Consider the following 23,753-nt stretch of genomic DNA (forward strand, 5'->3'; position numbering starts at 1 on the left):
CAACGAGATGAATCTGCACAAATCTGCATCCTTTTCCCCAAAAAAAGCACAGCAATTGACACTAAATCTTCAATCTCTCTGTTCATTTTTCTCCGTGTATTTTTCTGGTTCCCGCAGAACGACGGCCAAAATATAGCTGTCTCGTGTATATATTTCCTGTGTCATTGGCAATGTGGGAGGTTTCGACAGCAGAAAGCGTTTCCCATAAAAAAACATCAGTGGTAAATGACAGGTTTTGGTGTCAGTCGCTCTGAAACAACACGCTTCCCCTCCAGCTTTTCCACCGACATTCAACAATCGCGCTCCAAGATGCTTATTGCAGAGCGGGCGAACTCCGGGTACAAATTTCAGCGGCAGTAGCCTCGGTTGACTAAAATATAGGTGTTATATAAAATATATAGTGTTGCCCAGATCTGGAGAACGGACAAAAGGACTAACTCGAGCAGAGGGAGGCCACTAACTCCCGTTATCTGCTGAAGGCCGTAGAATCCATGACACGCAACCTCGTCGAAGACCCGAGGGTGGATTTTATCCTTCGGGGTCCGGCCGACGCCGACGCTTTGTACCCAACAACGAATGCAAGGCGCAGAGACTCTGACCTCAGCCAGACACAAAACTAAATGAAGTTTTCTTTCGGTGCACTTTTCCGCCCCCACGTCTCCAAGCACTCCTCATCAACGAAAACCAATTTTGGGATGACTGGAGAGGTGCTTTGTTAGAAATGGACAGTTAGGAAAATGCCTTGATGCAAATTTACTGATGTGTCTCTTTGTCTTGTTGCTGTGTGTGTGTGTGTGTGTGTGTGTGTGTGTGTGTGTGTGTGTGTGTGCGTGTGCGTGTGTGTCTTTGTTTCTTTCCCTTCAGAGGCGGCTTTGAACAGGATGTGGAGAACGGTTACAAACAGCACGCTGAAACCTGCCACGGTGAGATGGAAACATTTATTTATTCCCAGTGATTTGCATAAGCAATAAAGAGAAAGAGAGAAAAAAAACGCCTATTAACTGTCATCGGATCTTGACGGCAGAGCGACAGCAGGCGCGAATGATTGCGGATCTAACGGATTGTAATGGAGCATTACGATGTATTTATTTCAAGGAGGGCAGCGATATCACTCTGAAGGAGCTTGAAGTCCGCCCACGTTTCACAATTCCTGCTGGAACGCTGTTCTCAATCTTTCTATGTTAATTAAGCATTTGCTGGAAGTGTTCTTATATCTTTATAAGACAAAGTGGGTTGTTATTGCTATTTATTTATTTGTTTGCATGTGCTGGGATGTGATCAGAACCACAAAAAAACGGGACAAATTCAGCTGCATTTCTGCACCACGCGTTGTAAAGCCATATGAACATTAATACAGCATTCACTTCCTTTTTGTAAAAATATTTAGTGAACTGTAGGACAAATATTTGTTTATTTTAATTTATGAGCAAACACAATTAATAAAATATAATTGTAAACGTTTTCTGGGTCTAATTACAGAAGATGATTTTTATGGGTAAATATTGACAAGAATTTCAATGTGCAGACGAAGGCTGATTAAATAATAAAACCATTATTTAAATAGTTTAGCGTTACCTATAGCAATATTAATGATCCAAAATTAATCCAATTACATAGTATTCAGGGAAAAAAATAAAATAACCTAATATCTCCTCGTAACATTTATTCACTTTAGACATTTCTTATTCAATATTGACTGCTGAAACACGCGCTCCAAGCAGCCATCTTAAATGAATCAACCACACACACTGATGTCATTGTGAATTTCTGTGTTCGTCTCTCACCAGATGTCCTGGCGACAACTCGCAAGCAAAACACGGCGCTGGATTTGGCGTACGGTCAGTGAACATGTCTCAACTATTTAATTTATGCGAGCGCTAACAGACTGAAGCTCGCAAACTGAACACAACTCTTCTTGTTTTTTGTTTTGTTTTTTTCAACTATATTTGATAAACTGTACGTTTGTTCACAGCCTACCTGATTACTTGTGTTCCTGTTCTGTTCTCGTGTTGGCAAGAAAAGAGATGGACAAAAGTTTTAAAAGACCCATCATGTTAAAGAAATAATGAATTGATCTTTAGAGCCTTTAGAGGATCAGATGTATTCAGTTCCTACCACGTACCTTTTAAAAAAAAGTATATATATAGACACTTTACAACCGGGGAGGTAATAGAATATTTTATTGCGGCATCTGAATGGCCGGTGCCACCTCTCCTCCTCAGCCGGGCCAACAGCTTAAACATTGAAGCCGTTGTCTGAAGCATCGGCCCTTTGATGGACCAGGAGCACCGCCGGCTCGGCTGCCTAATGCCCTGTTTCAAGAAGGATCATCATCCCTGTCACGTCCCATTACTCCCCCGCTGGCCACGCCACACCCCTCCCCCTCCAGCATGGCCGGAATAGAAATAGGAACGCCGGCGAGCTGGCCGACCCTCTCCGACAAGATTGAAGAGGTGGTGTTCTGACAATCTTTCCAACCGCTGCATCATTCAAAAGCATTCATTTTCAGATCAGACGGCTGCCGGCCAACACTTTATCTAGCTCCAACTTTATGAGGAGTTTTTTTTTTTTAGGACGTGCTCAGTCAGATGGTCGCTGGACGGATACAGCAGATACGGATACGCGGATTGGGACGCTAATGGCAGCGGTGGATCCAACGCAGTGATTAGTATCCGCAATGAGCCCGTCATGCCGGGAAATGAGGGTCCATTACGGGCTCAGCAGAACCATCCATCCTCAGTCTCTCTCGCTCTCTCGCGCAGAACAGAGGCCACTTTGTCTGCAGAGGCTTCGGCCCCAGACCTCCACAGTCCCCACAGGGGCTCACTAGTCTGCAAAGCCTCCCCGCCGGAGGAATTACCACTCGGTCGGTAGCAAGTGTTGTCGAGCAACCCTCCTGCTTAACTGCATGGGGCTCTCGTCACCCCGATGCTTCACTGCACTGTTCTGAAGTTCTCAACACGCAGTCTGAATCTAACTCTGTTGGGTTTTTTTGGTGTCAATTAAATGTTTTTTTCTCTCTCGCTGATTCACACCAAAAGCCTTTTAAGTCTCTGCACTGAAGATCAATTATCAGCTTTCCTACACAATAAAACGCCACATATTGCCAAAAAACAAAGCTGCTGTCACACAGGGGCTCCGTCGGCGGGGACGTTTTTCTTTCTTCCACCTCACTTTCACTCAATCGCGGCCAGCAGAGGGAAGGGCACGGGACAAACACCTGCCTGTGGAGGTAATCAAATGATCCTCTGTTTTTTTTTTTCCTACTTTGTCAACAATAAAAAGAGGACAAAAAATAGAATCCTTCCTGCACACTGAGTATAACACAATTGTTTTAAATTGAAGTAATGGAGTCCTGGAGCTATTTTCCGATGTGCCAGGGCCAAACACCCCCTGGTGTACAGTTTTAATTTGCCCGACACAGATGGCGGATCGACGGGGCACCTCATTCAGAGTGAACGCTGTCAACTGGCTCGCAGTGAGAGAGAGAAACAAGCCCCCCTTTTTTTCTTTTTTCTTTTCTCCCTCCATTCTGGGTGTGAGCTTCTGCAGAATGCTAACATTATGGCTGGCTTATTAGTGCAGGGGCCCGAGCCAATAGCAGCATGCTGCTCACCGGACCTCAAGGACAACACGGAGCTAATAATGCAATCAAGATGTGGAGCGTGTCGTGGAGATAAATACGTTTGATGAAACAGGACCTGTGGCAGTGAATGCCCAGCGTGTTCCTTGGCATGCGTTTGAAATGGTTCTGAATGTGGCCAAATGTCATCATGTTTGCTGATCTGCCTCAAGGTGACGGAGTTTCCTGTGAAACGGTTCGGCTTCGGGGGTGAGGTAGTGGAAAAGAGTTGTCATGGGGAGAAAAAAATGTAAAATATTTTTTTTAAATCACCTAGCCGGCCACCGGTATCTATTTGAGCTTATCTGTGAAAAAGCTTAGCAGAGTGGATGCGGAGGAGTTTTAACACTGGTCGTAGGTCAGAGTTTAAAAATGGAGAACCAGAAATAAATGATTACTGACTGGTTTAATGGAGTTTAATGGAGTCATTCTGTCAGGTCATGATGGTGAACTGATTTGCTACAGTTTGCAACAATTCAAAATAATGTTGATATCCTTTATTAGTTTAAAGTGGCAACAGATTTTTTTTCTTCTTTTTTTTCCTCCCTTTTTTTTCTCCACCCCTATTTCAAAGAAGACTGGATCAGATATAATAGAATATAGCTGAGACGACTTTGTGTCACCGCAAGAAAACCTGTTCTTTGTTTCGATAATCAAAAGGACAATGAATACGTTTTGTTTCCGGCTGCTCGTGTTAGCGTTAGCAACACGGCTACCACTAGCAGCCTTGGTACTGTATTTGAGCAACAAACCCCAATCCGAGTGTTGTAAGACAAACTAAAACTATTAATTGTTGAGCCTTTATTCTCCCGGGAGAACGGAATTGCACCGAGAAAGCAAAGCTTAAAGGGAACCAATCTGAACTCCGATGGTTATTCTATCGCCATCTTAACGTGGTGGTGCAGCATGGCGTGGAAGAGAAGCAGCTCCCTATGTAGATATGAAGGGCTCATTCTAGGCCAACTAAAACAAAACGGTTTCAGGATAAATGTTGTATTACTTTTGCGCTAATAAATCCCCCTAAATGCTACACACTGGCCCTTTAAAGGACATGAGTGTTTTTTGAGTGCGATAATGGCGGCACAGCACGAAATGTTCTGGAGAATCGCGGATCACAAATGTTGGCATGCCAAAATCACAGGTCCCCGGAGATATTGAATGTGGTTATTAAGCAGCTGGTGAAGTACACTGCAGCCGGCTCTCATTGTGTATCTAAGGGGAAGTGAACCGACGGATGAATTAACTTCTGTGTGCTCATCATGTTGCTCACGCTCATCTCTGGGTCTTTATGGTGACAGTTTTACTTTCCACGCAGGACTCACCCTCATCTCTCTGAAGTTGATTCTCCAGACTGATTCACATTTCACTAATCACTCACTCTGTTGCCCCCTTCCTCCTCCTCCTCCTCCTCCTCCTCCCCCTTCGTTACAACCACAGGGAAGACCACACCCACAAGCGCCAGCACAACCTATCATGGGGCGGCGTTCCCAAAGGAGGCAGGTGACCCTGAAAGAGGTACAGGTCCTGATGGCCCTCCCCCCGTGGGGGAGCAAGGGTCACCTGACTCGGAGCCAATCAGTGTGGAGATGGAGGGTAAGGGGGAGGGATGTCCGTCCTCTATAAACCTGCAGGGGATTGCACTGCTGGGCCCCGAATGCCTCGTCGTACGCCTCTAACCAGACTGAGCACTAACAAAAAAAACTAAGAAAAAACAATGTTTCACTCTGGAAGAACAGCACACATGCCTGCATTACATCAGTCCAATCATCCGACCTGCGTTTCCATGGCAATGGTACTCATTTCAAACGCTAAAGTTAATGTAATAACAGTGGAGATTTGCATTTTCTTCGCAATTCCAATGAGAAAACGAGTCCTGGCCATTAAAAGTAGGAGGCGGCTCTGGTTGGAGAAGTCGTGTGATGCATGCGAATACGTGTCCATGTTCCCCCAGGGTGAAATGGCACTTTCATTAGCTCACTAACGCTTAACTCACTAGGTAAACTAATCTCTTAGCGAAAAGGCAGAAAGCATCGCCAATGGATCTTCTTGATGCACGCTTCATTAGTCGCAGCGTTACGGGACGCCGCGCTTCACTTAGTGGTTCCGCTGACTTGCAGCCCCGGTGTGGTTGGAGGGAACGGATGAATGATAAGAGTTCGATACCACCACGGCGTACATATTGACTGAACATGCTTGGGATGGAGCGTAAGTAATATTCAGAGGACGACCTTCTTGTGCCGTTGTGTTCGGCCCATTTATCTCCATGTGCTCAGCGCAGCAACCACGAAAGATTTAATGACTTGCAATAAATATACAGCGTCGGCTCTAATTAACTCCTCAAATCAAGTGGAGGACCTGAGTCTAAACAACACCGCTCCCTCCTGGCCTTTTCTCATCTTTTATTTAGCTCGTCAGCATGCACAAATATTCCCTCAATGTTTTCCGACACGTTGAAAAAAAAACTCAGAAGTCAGGAAGCATCTTTCTCGCTCTATGTGATTTCCATTTATAATTTCCCTGTCGAGGAAGTATAGAGAGTCAAAGTCCTGATGGAAACTTCCAGGCTTACTGTTTCCACCAGCGTCTATTACTCAACGAAATCTCTCGGTGACTATGTTTACATGCACACTCATTATTATTACGAATATGATTATATCCTGAAATTCATACTGGGTATTCCGAAATTAGGCCAATTCCAAAATCTAGAATTGTTTGATTAAGAAACGTGAGCATTCTTTGGACTGGGTCTTAGAAAGTGAAGTCAATGTGGAAGCTCCTTCAACCTGCATTCTTACTACTGACCACCAGGGGGCAACTCCTCTGGTTGTATAGAAGTCTATGAGAAATTACTCTACTTCTCTCTATTTCCTCAAAAATGTGTTTATGATCTCAATCTCTAGTTTCAAGTCTTCTTCAATACAGCATGATGTTCATTTAGTAAATTATGGTCCATTTAGAGTCAAACAGTCCATAAAGCAGGGTACACCTAGGGCGGGCCTACAAGGTGAGTGACGGGTCTCTGCCACGGCGGCGCGTCTGGGAGTTGTCCGCTTGTTCGTCTTCGAACTTAAACACTTTCACTTCATGAAAGTTAATTGTTACATCTTGGTTGCCTAAAAGTGACACTGAAACCACAACGGGACGTCACAGTGACTACGTCCACTTCTTACATACGGTCCGTGGTTCTCGTGCAAAAGAACGCTCAAAGAAAAAGCTTGAAGAACTAAGAGGGAGCAACATGACTGCAGTTCAGCTCTAACGGTTGCATTGTTCGGCTGGATCTTTGTGATTCTGTAATTACAAGCACCAGAGTGATTTTGAATGAGGTTTCCCTCAGAATTAATAGTTCTGTTTTTCACTCAAGCGTTCTGTTCCCACTTTATTAAAAGGCAACCGACCTGTAATCTTGCAGCGACAGACTCTTCAACTTTTACACCTCACCACCCGGCTGCCCCAATAAACGACATGACATATAAAACTCCAACCAGCTCTTGCATATTTAATCACATCTCGATCTTTATCGGCTCACATCTCTTCATTTCTTCCATTTTTAATTTGACAGTTAGTTCGCTCTCATATTGATTAACGTGGCCACGGCAGGAAGTGCAACTAAACGTCTCTTTGAACCCTCAAATGATCACGTAAAGAAGCAAGAGCAGGTTGGAGAAAGTCTTGGGGTGCTGAAAATTCAATCATATTCCTGCAAGTTTGGGAAGAAGATACAGGTCATTTGGACGTGATTCAGGGAGGACAAGCGTTTTGTTGTTTGTTTTTTTGTCCGCTGCTTGCTGCTTGCTAGCACTGGCACCTTGTCAGAAGTCCGTAAATCCTCAGCGAGGGAAACAAGCTTCCATTCAGGCAGACAGACTCTCTGGCTGCAATGATGAGCTACTCAGGCTCAAATGAGAAAAGCCCATAACAAATAAATAACCAGCAGGGGCCTGAGCCAGGGAGTCGGACAAGAGCGGGGATGGAGGGAGGAGGGGGGGGGGGCAGGATGTAATAGAAACAGCAACCCAATCTATTTCAGCCAGAGACTGTGACGCCGCCGGTTCAATCAGGGGAGCCGGGGCGGGCGGGCGGGCGGGCGGGTTGATAAGGAAAGAGAGAAGCCAAGGTGGAAGTAACGGCATCGTACTTCCAAGAGGGCCTCCAATCTCTCTCACTCCCTGTCCATTGCTCACCAGATATCTGCTTCTCTATGTCTGTACTTTCTGCAGCCGTTGTCACAAATCTCCCAGCAGCCACAAGGTGGGCCAGCAGACAACAGCACAAAGATAGCGGCCCAATATAGAGCAGCTAGTCGAGAGAGACAAAGATACCTGGACACAAATTACGGGTCGCCGCAGTGTGTCCCGAGATTGTAACGAAGAACATGTTGTTGTCAGTGTTGGCTCGCCAACTACCCGTCACGCTAAGCACCATTGTAAAAAAAGAAATACAGTTACTAGCCCCTGTAAAGATTGAGTCAGACTTGAATTGCAATGACAATTTCTACCAGATGAAAATGTGAAAGTTTGAAAAGTGATCAAATGCCGTCACCTGAAATGGACTTGGAACTTGCCGTTAATAGTGTCCCAGAGTGCTGTGATAACGCACCACTGTGGGTGAGCGCCTAGATTTCTGAGGTATTTCTGTAGGCCAACACTGGAAGTTAGCATCGCGCTAGTTCCCTCCGTACTGTTTTCATTCGCTTGGTGTAGACTAGGTATAACCCTGAAAGACTTCAGAGTGGACTTGGACTCCACCTGCACTTGACCCTAGATGCCCCCCACCAGGCTACCTAGCCAGCTTAAGTGGATAAGTAAATGAGACCAGCGGCAAGAAGATTGGCTGTTTCTCTGCAGTTAGCCTCAGTGCTTTCCATCTGTGCCACCGACCCTGGATTACAGCAGAATAAATAATACAAATAAAAGCATTTTTTCTGAAAGGCAAACAAACAAATAATAGCTTTGATTTAAACATGCAAACACTCTGCACTAAAGGCCTTTCATCACAGCGCACATTTTGCCTTGTCGTAGCAAGAAAAGCACAGGTGTTGCTAATAACATTAGCGACGGCTAATGGGACAGTGAGACGTCAGACGGACGCAGCTGAGTGGAATCCAGCCATTGTTAGTGGCATTGCTTACAACTGTGCTTTCCATGCTGTCAAGTGTCAAAATGTCTTCTGTAAAAACAAAAAAAGGACCTATTAACGCATACCGTTGTCAGCTAGCTCTCTAAATGACACGGTGAGCAATCACCTGTCTGTTAACTCTCTTAGGAGCGGTGTCTCATTCATATATACAGAGCCGGGTGTGTTAAATCATATGCAAACATCTAAAAGCTCTCCTTGAGACGACACACGTGCATGCACAATGTACAGTAGCACACAGGGGGGTTTAATCCTCACAGCTGTTGGAAGTCTTGAGCAGGAGTCTGAACTGCAACCTTCTTGCATCTGCTTATCTCAGAGAAATGTTTAATTAAACTAGGAATTTCCCTAACGAGCGAAAATATGTCACTGTACCCAAATACAGTCCTTTAAAACAAGGACAGTCGGTCAGACATTATATTTGTGGCTCTGGGGGAACTATTCACCTCTATTCCTGCACGATGAGACAGTTGAGACAGATGTGACAGCTTAGGGAAAGTTCCCCAAGTTCCAAAAGTTTCCCCTTCCAGCAAAACATCTCTTAAAGAAACACGTGAGTAAAAGTAAACCAATCTATAAATCCACTGTATCCATAAATGTCAGCGAGGAAAACCTTAAAGCACTCGCAGCCCTGTTAATCCTAACCACATTTGGTTGTTTTTTTTCTTCTTTTTTCATACCATACGTTATGGACGGATGAAAAACGTGAGCTTGGAGTATTGGCTCACATGTGGGTAGCTGCACTACATTATATAAACACCAGGGTAGACTAAAAGCCAGGGGCAGGAACCTGTTGACCCACTGCTATTCAGAAAACCCCCAGCGGTGAGGTTGCACTCGAGCTGTTTCTGGCCGCGAATCGCCCACCTCTCCAGAAAAACTGCACGTTAGCAAAACCGTGGCTCACAGCGCTCCTGGTTCTAGACCTCTCCGGTGGGTCCCCTCCACCCACCATGACTCTTTCTGCACATTCAGATGAACTAGGCGTGGGCCCGACTAAAAAGCCGGGCTAGCAGCTAATTTAGCTGACAAGCGCAGGGAAGCGCAGGGAAGACGGCTCGATAATAGAATGAAGTGGAGCCGGGTGTCTACAAACTCATGAAGACACTACGGGAGGAGAGCAGAGAGTAAACTTGGGTTGAACCTTTTCCATGATGAAGAGCTGGCGTCCTGGGGAGGGAGAGGCCTGTTTGTTTTCTACAGGGTTATTTATACTTGAAGACCATGGCAACAGACACCATCCAGTCACTGATAGGACTCTGGCTGTGCGTCCCCTCTAACCATCGTCACGATAGCTGCTCCTCAGAAAGGCTTTGTGGCACATCAGTATCAATGTTTGTTTTTTATGATACATTTTAATGTATTTCCTCTGAACCCAGAGCAAGTTTTTGGGACATTTTCTTGCTCCGGTCACATTTTAGTCTCTGTGGCCTCGGTTGTACTGCAATATGTAAGTCCTGCACCACCACGGCTAGAAGCAGAGAGAACTTCACCATGCTTTGAATCATAAAAAAAGACGTTGACAAAAAAAAGGTTACATTTCTATATTATTTATTTTACAAAAAAATTAAAAACTATGTAATCCAGCATTGTTCCAAGTGGTGCCTCCAAGTGTTATCAATGTAGAGGCTCTTCCTGCTATGCACATTGAACAATTTACATTTTTACATCCTCTACTACTTCAGCAACCTGCTGTTCAGTCGAAATTTCACAGAAATGTTGTCGCGTGACTGTTGGTCTCAGGCGAATCAATCATGGCTTCTGATACTGGCATCGGAACAATATTGCCACGAGGCATGTCATACAAGTTATTCCTCATTTGTGTGTTTAAAGGAAGAAAGAAAGCCCAACTACATGTGTCAGTTTCCACTCGTTAAATGCATACAGTCCTTTCAAAATAAATGTCCTCACTGGAACAACGTTGTTAGGTTGAGGCAACAAAACCCACTTTTTTTTAGGTTTAGATAAAGGTTGTGGTTTGGGTTAAAATAACTACCGATTTGACGTTCAGTATAATTCTTAGAAGTTCTCAGTTTCATCAGTCTCTAGTAGGGAAAAATATCTTCCCCAATGCAGCAGCAGTTTTTTTCCATTTCAGCAATCATCCGGAAAGCAGCTGTCACTTTTTTTTCTCAAGCTGTAGACAGTGTGAAGTTGGACATTTAAATATTAAATAGCTATTTTTTGGGATCTTTTATGTTTCAGAGTGAGGCTGCATATCCAGAGGATGTTCATTACGGTTAAATAGAACTGCCGGCTGTTGAACTTGAGGCCGTTCATCTTCGTCGACCCTGCCGGCTACTTTTACATGATTCATCACAAGTCAGATGAGCGCACACACTGACTTCACTTTTTCTTTCCACTTTTTGAAACCTCTCTGCCAATTCTGGACTCCCTGAGTCATTGCCATAGTGTAATGGCATCTCATTAAAGGTCACGCAGAACTAAGCCGTTTTTCCCTCCACACCGGCACTTTATGGCGATTATAAGTGACATCATGTTCTACTACAAAAACACACTCTGCACTGTGTTGTAAAAACTAACCTTAAGGGCATTACACACACACACACGCCGAATGCTTCACTTTCCATAACGGGCACTTTTAATGGCTCTTTATTAAGCATCGGGTAGTAAAGCTCAGTTCGGTGTCGTGATGGATCCACGGGGGCCCACAGTGAGCGAATCCACCCACGCAGTCGTCCCAGCTCCTCGCCCTTAACCCCTTACCCTTTCATCTGTCTCATTGACCTCTGGGGGGTGGGGAATTCTTCCATTGTTATACCTGCCTGTTTGTCCTCGTTCTTTACTTTCTTCAGTTGGACTAACTCCTGCACCTGCCTCTTTGGTTGAATTCTCTCTCACTGACCCCCTCTTCGCCGCCTTTTTCCGATCCGCCTATCCGGTTTTTACAGCCGATGGCTGAAACTGTGCGCAGGTGTCTTGAGTGCAGTTTCTCCGTCTCTTAAAGCAGCAGTTCACTCCAAAGACGCAACAACACGATGGCAGATGTGGATTTTAGCGGGAGGACAAACAATTCAAATGGAAAATGATTTGTACACTTGTGAGGTCTTTAAGATGACTAAATGGCCTAAATTAATAAGGGTCAGAGTTAACTAATATTCTTTAAATTCTGCCACTTATGAAGCTGGAAATCAAAATGAATTCAAACCAGATCAGCGGGAAAACAAAACGGGCTTTGGTGTGGACTGTCACTTTAAGTTTGTTGGTAAAGTCAAGACTCTTCCAGTGTGAATCCTCACAGCTACAGTGTGAAGTTTGCATTGGAACCATTTGTACTTTACCAGCCACTGTATGGCAAATAAACAAATCCTCTTTTCTTAAGTTTCTGATGCAACTGCATGTAAAACAAGAACTACAGGACATAACTCAGTGCATGTGCTCTGTCTGATTTAATAGCTTGTGATAAGTTGATCAGATGTTAAAGGGTCAGTTCGCCCCAAATTACTAAACTAATGTTCTTATTTAGCCATGCAGGTAGTTTAGCTTTTACAATATTTTGGGACGACTTTTTGCCTTCACCCTGATTTGATAAAGGTGACTTAGACTTTGTTTATGCTGGTCAAAGTGGTGGAAAATTGGAACTTCAAAGATTTTGTTGGGAGTACAAACACAACTCCATTCACCTCCAAATGCACTGGAGTTGCCGCACAGAAGTGAGAAAATGTCACAATTTGAATGAACCACGCCTTTAACAAACCCCAATCAGTTGTCTACAGCTACTTGACTTTCTCCTCAAAGCACAGGTGTAAATATTGAAGGACTTCATACAGACAGTATGGCTCTGATTGCCAGATGCCACGGCACGCCCAATTTACTAGTATTCAATCCAACCTGTAATGAAATCTATGCTCTCTATGCATCAGCACACCTGGAATGAAATGCAGTGCTCATTACCACTATTTTCAATTGGAATGGATCCGTTACATTACACCATATCACCTTCGCCCGTGTGCATATATTAAAGTGCATCCAATTGGCTGAGCACTGATGTGGAATATTATGCAAATTCCTAATAACAAGTGTACATGATTGAATTCACTCAACAGCCAGAGCCCTGCACACACACACAGACACGCACACATTTCATATACTGTGTGTGTGTGTTTGTGTGTGTGTGTGTGTGCGCACGCTGACACATGCGATCATGCTCTGTTTGCTAACCATGTCTGTCAGTGCACAGACGTCAGGTATTAAAACTGTCAAATTACCAAAGCTCACAGCAACGGGGCAAAGCTGCTCTGCTTTTCAACCGGATTTGGAAAAAAAGGAAAATATTTGTTCCAATTTTTAACCTCGGGGTGTCTTAAATTGTTTTTTGTTTTTTTTTAGTCTGGGAGAAATAAATCTCCAGCATTAGCGGAAGTGGTGGAGGGGGTGGGTAGTAGGAGTAAATGTTTGCCTATGAAGCCTCGGGGCCATTTTGTCTCATTGCCTTCTTATTGGGATGGAGTAGCCATTAAGGGAACAATTACATGCACTTGTAAGCTTGCAGAAGCAGAAACTAATTAGAGCTATTTTGAAAACGTCTTCTCTTGATTTCCGAAAAAAAAAGAAAAACGGAACACAAGTTGTTCTCCAGGTTTCAAAGCATTTAATCGCACCCTTGAGAAAAGCCTGATGCGATAACAAAAAAAGTACTTCCTCTGTTTAAATAATTTCGTATCTGACCCCGATAGTGTCGTCTGGAATGAAAGTAGCCGGGTTTCCTTCCGGCCAGTGTTTTAAATGGCAGTTTTGGAGAGTACAGATGTGTTAATGTCCTGCAAGAGAGGGCGAAAAGAAAAAGTGTTAAACTTCAAAGTGTTCAGATTACCGGTAATTGGTGTCATGGAAGCGCTTCTGGGTGCCGTATTGATAGTGAAGTCGGTTCAAGATGTCTACGAGAGCTCGCAGAGACGGCAGCCGTTTGCCTCATCACTCACGTGCTGAAGAGAAGTTGTCACTGTCGTTGTCATTTGTTCACCTGCAGGAAAATACAAACATTTCAACAACAACAAAAATCACGTCTAACAACAGCCAGACCTCCTTCATTTATTTCCCTTATGCAAAAGAAAAAGGAAAAAAAAAACACTCCAATTAGTAAGCTGTGCGCCGTGTAGAAACCTGCCTGTTTACATAACCTACCATGCCGTCTATTTTTAACAATATGGATTCAATCACTCAGCCTTTCTCTTCCTACGACTTCCTACGGGTTGTTCTCCGTCTCACAGCTGCCGCAGAGCACCGGGCTTCAAAAACCCAGCAGAGTGACGGTCTGTCACTCACTCCATCACGTCTGTCTGCCTCTCTCCTCCTCCTTCTCCTCCTTCAAATCTGCTCCTCACACATACATTCACTTCTTCTCTCCATCTCTCTTCTTTTCTTTTTTCCCAGCTCTCTGGCTTTCATCTCCACACTCCTCCTTTGCTCCCCTGTCTCTTGGATCTTTGAGTCTTCTCACACTCACTCCCCTCTTCATCGCCAGTTTGTCATCAAGGTTAAATTTCATCCCTTTATCTTCTCTCCACCCTGGCGGTCCCATCCCTCTCTCCCATGCCCTCCCTTGCCTCTGCTTATGCAGCCCATCTGTGTTTTTACCTTTTGGCAGACTCTGGCATCTCTATATTAAGCCCTCTGAGCCGAGACCACGTTGAGTCGACACAGAAATATAATGTGACAATGTCAGAGAGCAACGCCGACTCTAGCTACCTAAACATTTAAGGGAATTCTGTGAAATGAATTAAATTAACGCCTCGACGCGAGGTGACGATTCCACCCTCCATGCACTGATAATAATAATAACAATATATAAGTTGAGTTTCCAGACGTTTGTGAAGCCGCTCAAAGCCAAGTCGGTGTGTATGGTTGGCCGGCATGTGCCACGAAGCCTCTTGCCAGGCTGTCTGTGTGGCTCACAGGGTATTAATTCCACTGTGACCGATGGCACCATATGTCCCACATACCTGGTGATTGAGTCATCCAGCCTGCTCGCGAAACATGTTGTGACAGGTCATTCGTAGGCTCTGGATTTGTTAACCTCAGCTGCGCGTCTCGACCCCTGTCGAGCCACTTGACTCATTCCCCTCCACCAGGAGGAACCGTTCAATTTCCCTGTATCCACAGCCAGCCAGCCAGGGAGGGAGGGAGAAGGAAAAAGGAAGAAGGAAGAAGGAAGAAGGAGGAGGAGGATGAGCAGGAGGAGGGAGTCGTGGTTAGGAGGGAGCAGATGACTCACAGGTACCCAGGAGCCACGGGGGTGGCAGGAGGCAGAAAGCACAGCGAGATGAGAGCATTCTCTCACCGCTCATTACAAAAGCTGCACACCGGGACGCTGATCAGTCCGAAGTCCAACAGAGAAAAAATTAATAAAAAACTGCCCAAGAACTGCCCCATTAAAAGGAGAGGTATTAAAAGGCTTACTGCAGCATCACTTTTGATTGCCTCTCCCACTGGGATCGCAATTGGGATTTACGGCTTTTTAATGTGTGCATAAGTCGAGGCAATCACGGTAAAAAAAAAAATTGCATTTTAAATTGGAAGCTCTATTCAAAGCGTTACTTCTAAAAAAGATTGTAGGGCACCGCCGTCTCTCTCTCTCTCTGGTTGCAAAGCACCCCTCTAAAAATGAATGTAGTGATACATGACAGTCAGGTAATAAGCCTTTACAGGCACACCTGCTCCATATCCCTCGATAAGGAAGAGCAAACAGAAGTTTCATTGTAACTTCATGACCTAAATAATAAAGTCCTTTTTAAAAACTGTTGGCCAGAAGCAGCGTACATATAGATATGTCAACACAGGAGATAAACCTTTAATACTACCACAGTGATAATGTTCTGTATTCTATCTCTTCGGTACCGATCCCTCAAATCTGAGGCCTTGGCTGAAAATATTGCAAATCAAGGAATTGTTTTTGCATCCGTGTGATTAAGTACTTTAATTTGCTAGTTAACTGCCAAAGCCAAAAAACAGACATCGCCATTTGGTAATTACCTTCCGCTTAGGAGGTTCTGTGTTCGGTTGGGTTTGTCTTGACTCTTTTGTCAGCAGGATTATGCTAAAAACTACAGGCGGACGTGGACGTGTGTAGCCTGGGCCAAGGAAGAAGATCATTACATTTTGGAGTGGATCCGAATCACGGAGCAGATACACCGATTATTTTTCACTTCCGTTAACGATGCGAGATGCAGCATCTGGCCTCGATGCCCGTCTAGTTTTGTCTATAAACAGTATCTCAATATAGCAGACCAGAGTATACGGTGTATCACCACCACAGTATAAAATGACACCCCACACCCAATTGCTCACATAATTCATTCAGGGACGAATTTCTGTGAATTTCTTTTACCAGAATTGTCTGCCGCAAAGAGCCTTCATTCAACTCTGGGTCACTTAATTCAAAGAAAACGATTTGAAATTTGCTCAAATGCAGACCTAATCCTTGCCCTGATCTCCCTCACACTCCTCTACCAATCATCCTCCTCCTCTTCCTCATTCTCATCATCATTCCGAACATCTCATAAACTATCATCAAGTCTGATTTAGACATCATTTTCTATTTTCCTTCATCAACGAAGCTTTCATTACCGGTAGAGTTTAGCTTGTTTGGAACACCTGCATTTTCTCCCTTCCTTGGTGCTGCTTAGCCGTCGACGAATCAGTTTCACAGAAACTATCATTAAGGGCAGAGAGAAGGCTTTGACACCACAGATGGCGGCAGCCTCTTGCAAATGAGCTCTGATTATGAGAGGTGGCAGGTTTCACTCCTCTTATCATCGTTACATTTCACGCCATTAGGCATACACAGTGCTAGGGTCACATCACCCAAGGACATTTACACGGTAGATTTACTCTGCAAAGTAACCTTGTGTTTTTGGTGCGCAGACTGTACCCTACGGCTTCATTTTGAAAAGACTTGACAACCTCATTTGAGTCGGTGTTGGCAAAGGCGCCACACTCTGTGAGCTTTCGGATAGACCTGTTATTTTTGGCTCGTTCATCATACCAGGTGCTCTTGCCCCTGATCCTCGCATTGGAAAGCAGAGCCTGTGAAAATGACATCAGGTTCCTTTTGCTGTGCTCCCATCAATATTTAAAGCTCTAACTCATTTCAGAGTTGATTTCTCACTGACTGGGGAGCTCTTGGCCTCTGTCAGTCGAAAGGAGAAAGCACAGGTCCTAGAAAGAAAGACTGCATTGATCTAGTAACAGTGGAGGGAAAGGAAGCCAGGAGCTTAGTTCAAACACCTCCCCCATGCTGTTTACCACATAGTGAAGCCCCTGTAAACACAACCTGTCTGTCCCAGCTGCTACTTGACCTATATTGGCTCTTGAAAATATGTCATTTTTTCTCCTTCTGGCTCTGTAAGAAAAGCTCTAACTGAAGTTCCCTTTTCTCTATCTTTTTCTGTTCTGAAGGTGTGAGGCGGCCGCCAGAGCTGGAGAAGACCAATCACAGTGTCCATTATACTCTCCTGATCGCTTGTGTTTTGGTGGCCTTTGTCCTTGGCGCCTTCCTCTCTGGCTTCCTGGTCTCCTGCTACTGTAACCACACGGGCCACAAGACAAAGAAGTTGTCGAAAGATCCTGAGGCACCGATCCCACATGCCCTGTCCCTCCGCAGCCTGGCCAAGCTCAATGGCCTCCTGGACAGCCAGAGTAAAGACGACAAGCTGGAGGTGTCCTCTCCAAAGATCTACAACTCTTTCTTCGCCAACAGCAAGGAGCATCACCCGCCAAGGAGAAACGGACATCACGCCATGACAATGGGAGACCTGGTCCACCCGCACCACCACCACCACCACCACCACCTCCACCATTCATCAGAGCTGTCTGGTCTCCCCACACCAGACTCGACCCCAGAACTGCCCATCAAGAGCATGAAAGCCTTCAAGAACCAGTGGGAGAAGAACCAGAACTGCAACAATGCCAAGGAACCAAAGTCCCACAACACTGGCTCCAGGCCCAGCTCAGCCCTGCTTCACCAGCAGGTCTTCCCGTACTCCCATGGCCTGTCCAATGGGCAGCCATTAGTCGGAGGTCACCTCCATCCAGAGGAACGCAAAATCCACAATGTTGAACGTGTGCTATCTCAGCAACCTTACCCTGGTTACTCCCAGAAGGTGATGGAGGTGACCTCACTGGATGAGCTCCTGAAGCACATCCATGAGGCAAGCAGCAGCAAGAACTCCCAGTTGATGAGCCCGTCGGGTCTGATGGCCTGCGGTGGCGGCAGTCAGCTTGCGTTCGCCAACCGCATCCAACCTCAGATTCCTGAAACGGAATCAGCCCCCTACTACAGCTCATCCACTTTACCTCGAGACAGTCTCACCCGACGGATGGATGTTCCTCCGGACATTCCCCTACACCACCAGTCCACCCTGGAAAGGAGGCACTCCTCCCAGAGGCACTCGCTAATTGCTGCAGCCACCAAGATGCCCAACGGAGGAGGAGGAGGCGGAGGCGGAATGATACCTCGCCAGCACAGCTTCAGCCAACGAAATGGCGGGCCCCACCAGCCGCCTCCCCTCCTGGCACGGATGAACTCGACGGGCAGCGCCTGCGAGGTGCACTACCCCCTCATCCCCAATGGGTACCTGACACGCCAGCACAGCTACAATGGAGAGCTTCAGGAGGTCCAACACAGGGGCGCTATCGTTCGCCGGGCCTCCTCTCTCAAACCTGACGTCCCTCCAAAGCCCCTGTTCATACCTGCCACGTCCCCCGTCAACCAACAGGGGAAGTTCAACTACTGAGGAGGTACACTCCTGGACTAGAGAGGGAGTCTCCCTTGTCGTGTCTTCTTAAAGGAACTTCCCTTTGAAGAAATGCAGTGCGTTCGGGGTTGCAGATCTTCACAAGTAAACCAGTCGCGTGGCAGCCAGTGTCACTGTGGACGAAAGCCTCAACCAAACTTGTTTTGTCCTCTTTCTTTTTGTCCAACTAATATCTTTGTACCATATTGGTATTGCTCAGCTACTTGCTTATTATAGAACCACTGACTCGGGTGACGTGACGTGACGCCACCTCCTTATATTAGGCTGCCAATGTCCTCAATGTGGATTTACGATGCAACTTTTCGGGACGTGTTGATGTTGGAAGAACTTAACACATCAGTCATCTTGAAGACTTAAAAAGCCGGAGGCTCCTGCGATGCTTAGATTCATGCTTTTGCTTAAATTTTTTCTGATGTAGTGTTGGTAACCAGTCCCCACCCACCCCACCCTCGAATGTGTTTATATTATGCATGTGTGTGTATATATATGTGTGTTTATATCCACACCGTATATGTATACATATACATATGCAGTATATGTAACCTGTGGTGAAAAGTCAGCAAATTCCCCTGAAAGTAGTTATGTCTTTGCCTTACTATACTCTTTCATCTTTTGGGCATATCAAACGGTCCCCCCACCCCCTAGGAAATGTCCTAGGGACACCAAATCATGCACTTCATCGATACATTCTCAGTCGGCGAAAAACACTGAACCAAATTTGTTCGTGTTGATAAGAGAAAGGAAATAATACTTCAACAAAGCAGCTATTCTCATCTCTTTTTTCTTTTTCCTGTCCCAGCAGATGTCAGGTCCAACATGACATAATTGTCACTTTGGACCGTAATTTAAGTTCCTTGAGAATGTTTCAATAAGATTGGTGCTCCACATCTCTAGTGGGTCTAACATCCTCTTAAATGGAAATAAATAAAAATGTCACGCCATCTGGTATTATGAAAATGAACATAAAAAACATCGAACAGACTGCAGTTATTCTAATTATTAACTTTGTGGCTATTGGTTGTAAATAAAGGAATAATTACTAGCCAAATTTTAACTGTATGTGTAAATGTGTGCCTTATTTAATAATAGTGTGTGACATGGGGGTAGGGGTTAATGCAAGGGGCTCAGATGGCTACTATGCTACAGTATATTGTAGGTGTTTCATTTCCTATGGTCGTCAGTATGTGTCATACGGTATCTATTGTATATTTGAAGAGTTTCATTCCAGAATGAGATATTTGTCATTAAAAAAAATGTTGTCTGATATCGCAAGTATGATCGTAACACAGTCTAATTCATCATATGTTATATCTTGATTTATATTGAGCCCTTTTCTTTTGTAATTTTTTTTTACAAATTAATATTTGACAAATTACCATCTGTTATTATGAAAAGTATAAAATACCAGATATTTGTGTATTTATTTTTTCCCCAAGATGGATACAGTGTTTTGGAATGAAACCCTTCATTGCTCTTTGCTTTGGGTTTTTAGTGTTTTGTTTTTTTCCATCCCAGAAGTGTGAGCCTGCAGAATTTTTTTAGGAGAGTTTGGCAAAGCAAATACAAACAGCCTGAGACTGCAGACGTTCAGGTTTAACTGCCTCCATTTTATGTCACTTTCCACTGGGTGTCACTTTCCCTAAAGGTGCCATTGTTCATTTTGTTTGTTTGTTTTAGCAGTAGCATTAGCATCTCTTTGGGTTTCTAAAAGAGCAGCTCACAGTTCCTCTTAAGTTATCTCCTACAGACCTGGAGCCATTGTAGAAGTCAATCGCAGAAGGCTGCTGGACGGAGCAGATATGGCAAAAAAAATGTTAATAAGAACAATAAAAAACAAAAACTGACTTATACGATGGTTATTGCTGTAGATTTTTGACTCGCCTGTGTCACCAGGTGTTAACTTCCAACCTTCCTGCGTGAAGCAAATTTAGGAAACGTGAAAACGCCGAGACAGTGCAATGAACTCTGATCCGACGAGCTGAGATTGTCCCTTTGATCGATACAACGGTGGAACCCGGTTCCCAGGTGCCAAAACGTTTGCTGAGCTTCTCCCTCTGAGGGAAGGTGACGCCAGTACGGCTCTGCTTCCGGAAAGAAAAGTATCACGGCTTCAAGACTTTTCAGCAGAGTCACTTTTGTTCACGGTTGACTGGAACCGTGATTAATTCTGTGAGAACAGCACTATGTTATTTACTGTATCTGAAAGTGGTGTTTTATTGATTTAAATTTCCCAGAACTCATTTGACCCAATATAAAGTTTGCTACTCTTACTCCAACTCCAGTAAATGAAAGGAAAATACGGCCACGACGAGAGAAGAAAAAAAGAGAAGAAAAAAAAAGTATATTTGGATATTTCCAGGCAGCCGAGCATTAAATTGCTTTGGAACAACAAATACAAAACATCCAACTTGATTTAAGGTTGTGACCGTAATGTTTCATAAGAGGAATTGTGGCAGCTACAGTGTTTGATGAGGGGAAGTGTGTTGTTGTGGGGTTTTTTTGTGTTTTTTTTATCTGCCGGTGACAGATTGTAAGGGAGAGGGAGCGGTCTCGCCTCTATAGCTCTATCAGTATTTGATTTGGTGTAAATACATTCTATCTGGGCGGGGTCTCATTGATTCAGTATTATGCTTTGGGTTTTTTTCTGTTTGATTTCCAGGCTTCGCCTCTTGAATTACTATGAATTTGGTCTCACAGAATACCATTGTATGTCTCTTATACTAGGAATAAAATGAAAATATGATGCAAGTGTCTCACTGGTGAATGTGTTGAAATAATCCTTCTCTGAAACACAACTGTGTAACGGTCTGCAGTTCAATACAATAAACTCACACTACCTTTCAGATGATTATGTTATGTCTCTCCGGAAGTCTCAAACAATAGATTGTGTGGAACGTTTGGGACGAGTGATTGATTTCTTAATGCAGATCCAGGAAAGATATCTTAAAGGGATCCGCCCAACATTTTGGGAAACGCATTCACTGTCTCACTGGCGGTTGCATTAGCAGATCAGTATTAATTAAATCTGTGAGTACAAAGTGTTGAGCCTCGATGGTATACGGTGGCCATACAAGCCACACAAAAAGTTGAGTTTTATGCTTTATTAGATGCATTTAAACAAATTGTTTCTCTTTTTAAAACTTCTCTAAGCAAGTTTTTTTAATAAAGAGCAGCACAAAGCCGACGATGAAGGAGCCAATCCTGTTTTGATTCATGAGCAAGAAAATTTTTTAATTCCCCCAAAATGTTGGAACAATTCTTTTAACATCATTTGTATATGGTTATTTGTTTGCCTTTAAAAAATAATACTTGGAGAAAAAAAGTTGGCCTGTTGGGTAAAAAATATGGAAGTTTGATGGAAACTGTTTTAGTTTTTTTAAACACCTTGAAGTCACAGTTCCTGTTTCTGCTTCTTCTGGAGGCAAAATATACTTTGTCATTTCAAAAACATTTTATAATATTGAAATGTTGGTAATGCTTTATTATTTGTCAGGTCTTCCCATTTCTCACAATTCCCTGTAAAAGCTAGGGATGGCAACCTTAGAGAAGCCAGTAAGAGCTAGGTTTTGTAAATATTCAACCAACAAGTTGAGCGTTGGCAGGAAAGGAGCGCAGCGCTAACCACATCCAACCACATCCAACTCCCTCATACCTTGTCTCATAAGAAGGAAAATTATTATTACAAGTATTATGACAGCCACTGATTAATTATTTTTTTCCCAGAGCATTTGATTTAATAAGTGTGCTGTCGGGATGTAAAGAGAATTTCAACAACTATAAGATATTACAAAAAAGTATATATATATATATATATATATATATATATATATATATATATATATATATATATATATATATACAAACACACACACACACACACATAAATGTATGTTCTGTTATTTTGTCCGCCCACCATACAGCCTGCAGCATGTTGTCAGGGATGGACACATCCCTGCAGTTATTACCTTGCACATAATTTTCCTCCAGCACAAGGTAATGCCATGTGAACATCATGTCATGGGTAGGTTGATTAGGTTGATAGAAAAACTCTTTGTTCCCTGTACATTTTAGCACTTAGCTGCATGAATTGTGCGGTTCGTCATAACAGCAACCGTGTGAAGGTGAGTGTGTTGCTGTAGAGTTATTGAACGCTTGAGAGGGATATTAAAGTGTCTGTACATTGAGGGAGCTTCTGAAGTGTTTGTGTGGAGAATACTTGTGGCTTTGAGCTTTTACACCGTCTCATTACTGCAGGAACATGAAGTGGGCTCTTCCAGGTTTGACGTTGCTTCTGAGGAAGTCAGACAGACTTGTGAGCAATTCAGTTGTTGGACAGAGTTTTGGTAAGGTGTTGTTCGTTTCTGCAAACCACAAAACCACAAATATGATGAATGTTTTTCCATTTTATCAGAGCAAGGGAGATGGGATAACATACGTTGATATGTTGACGTAGTATATGGAGGGATCGTCATTAAAAGTTGCATGGTATAATTAAAGCTGCGTGCAGCTGTGAGCGGGTCGTCGCCCATCCCAGCACGTTCGGGGTCGCGGACTCACCCGGCCGTGAGTGTTCACCCGTCGGTCTGCCGAGTGACGCGGGAAATTTCCCTTTGCAAGCACTTCATCGGTTCCTGCATCCGCCCTGTGCCGATAGACGACACTCTGGACAACATGCATCATGTTTCTCTACGTGAAGAGTAGACCAGGTAATTTAAATGTCATGTAAATCCGATGTCATTTATCACCTGACACTGATTTCCTTTCGCCAGTAGGCGGTGCTTTAAATGCGAGTTAGGCTTATGACAATGTTGTACATCATGTACATGTACTCAGGTCTGGACCAGCATCATGCATGAGGAGTATTGGGAAGATTGCATCATGTCTGTAGGAGTTACGATAGCTTTCTCTCACATAGCGAACTGCAGAAAATGGGTGTGTCTTTGGGTCCACCCCACGTCGAGGCCATTCAGTGAAAATGCAAAAAAAAAAGCACAAGCCATACTCCTGAGGGTCTTGAGATCATCTTTGAACAGAACTGAAGTCGATTGGTTAAAAATTGTGGGAGGAGTAGGCTTTGGCAGAAAGGCAAATCTAGGCAAAGAATTACAAAAAAGGACCAAAAATCCCAAATTGGCAGAATTACTGTAGCGCCCCATAGTGTTTAAATCGGACGACTGATTTATTGCAAGATAGGGGATGTGATGTGCACATATACACCA

General features: G+C 44.1%; 1 protein-coding gene across 1 annotated transcript in view; it reads left to right on the top strand.

Moving 5' to 3' along the window:
• sema6cb (semaphorin 6Cb) overlaps positions 1-21,332 on the top strand; it is a gene marked incomplete at its 5' end in the record, with an annotated part of 63,707 nt that extends 42,375 nt beyond the window's left edge. The window contains 4 exons of the mRNA XM_079227484.1: positions 865-923; positions 1,788-1,838; positions 5,060-5,215; positions 17,177-21,332. Coding sequence (XP_079083610.1) covers positions 865-923; positions 1,788-1,838; positions 5,060-5,215; positions 17,177-18,513 — 1,603 coding nt within the window. The 3' untranslated portion in view covers positions 18,514-21,332. The remainder of the gene's footprint in view (positions 1-864; positions 924-1,787; positions 1,839-5,059; positions 5,216-17,176) is intronic.
• Between the last annotated feature and the right edge of the window lie 2,421 nt (positions 21,333-23,753).

The sequence above is a fragment of the Taurulus bubalis genome (assembly GCF_910589615.1).
Source record: "Taurulus bubalis genome assembly, chromosome: 12".
NCBI lineage: Eukaryota > Metazoa > Chordata > Actinopteri > Perciformes > Cottidae > Taurulus > Taurulus bubalis.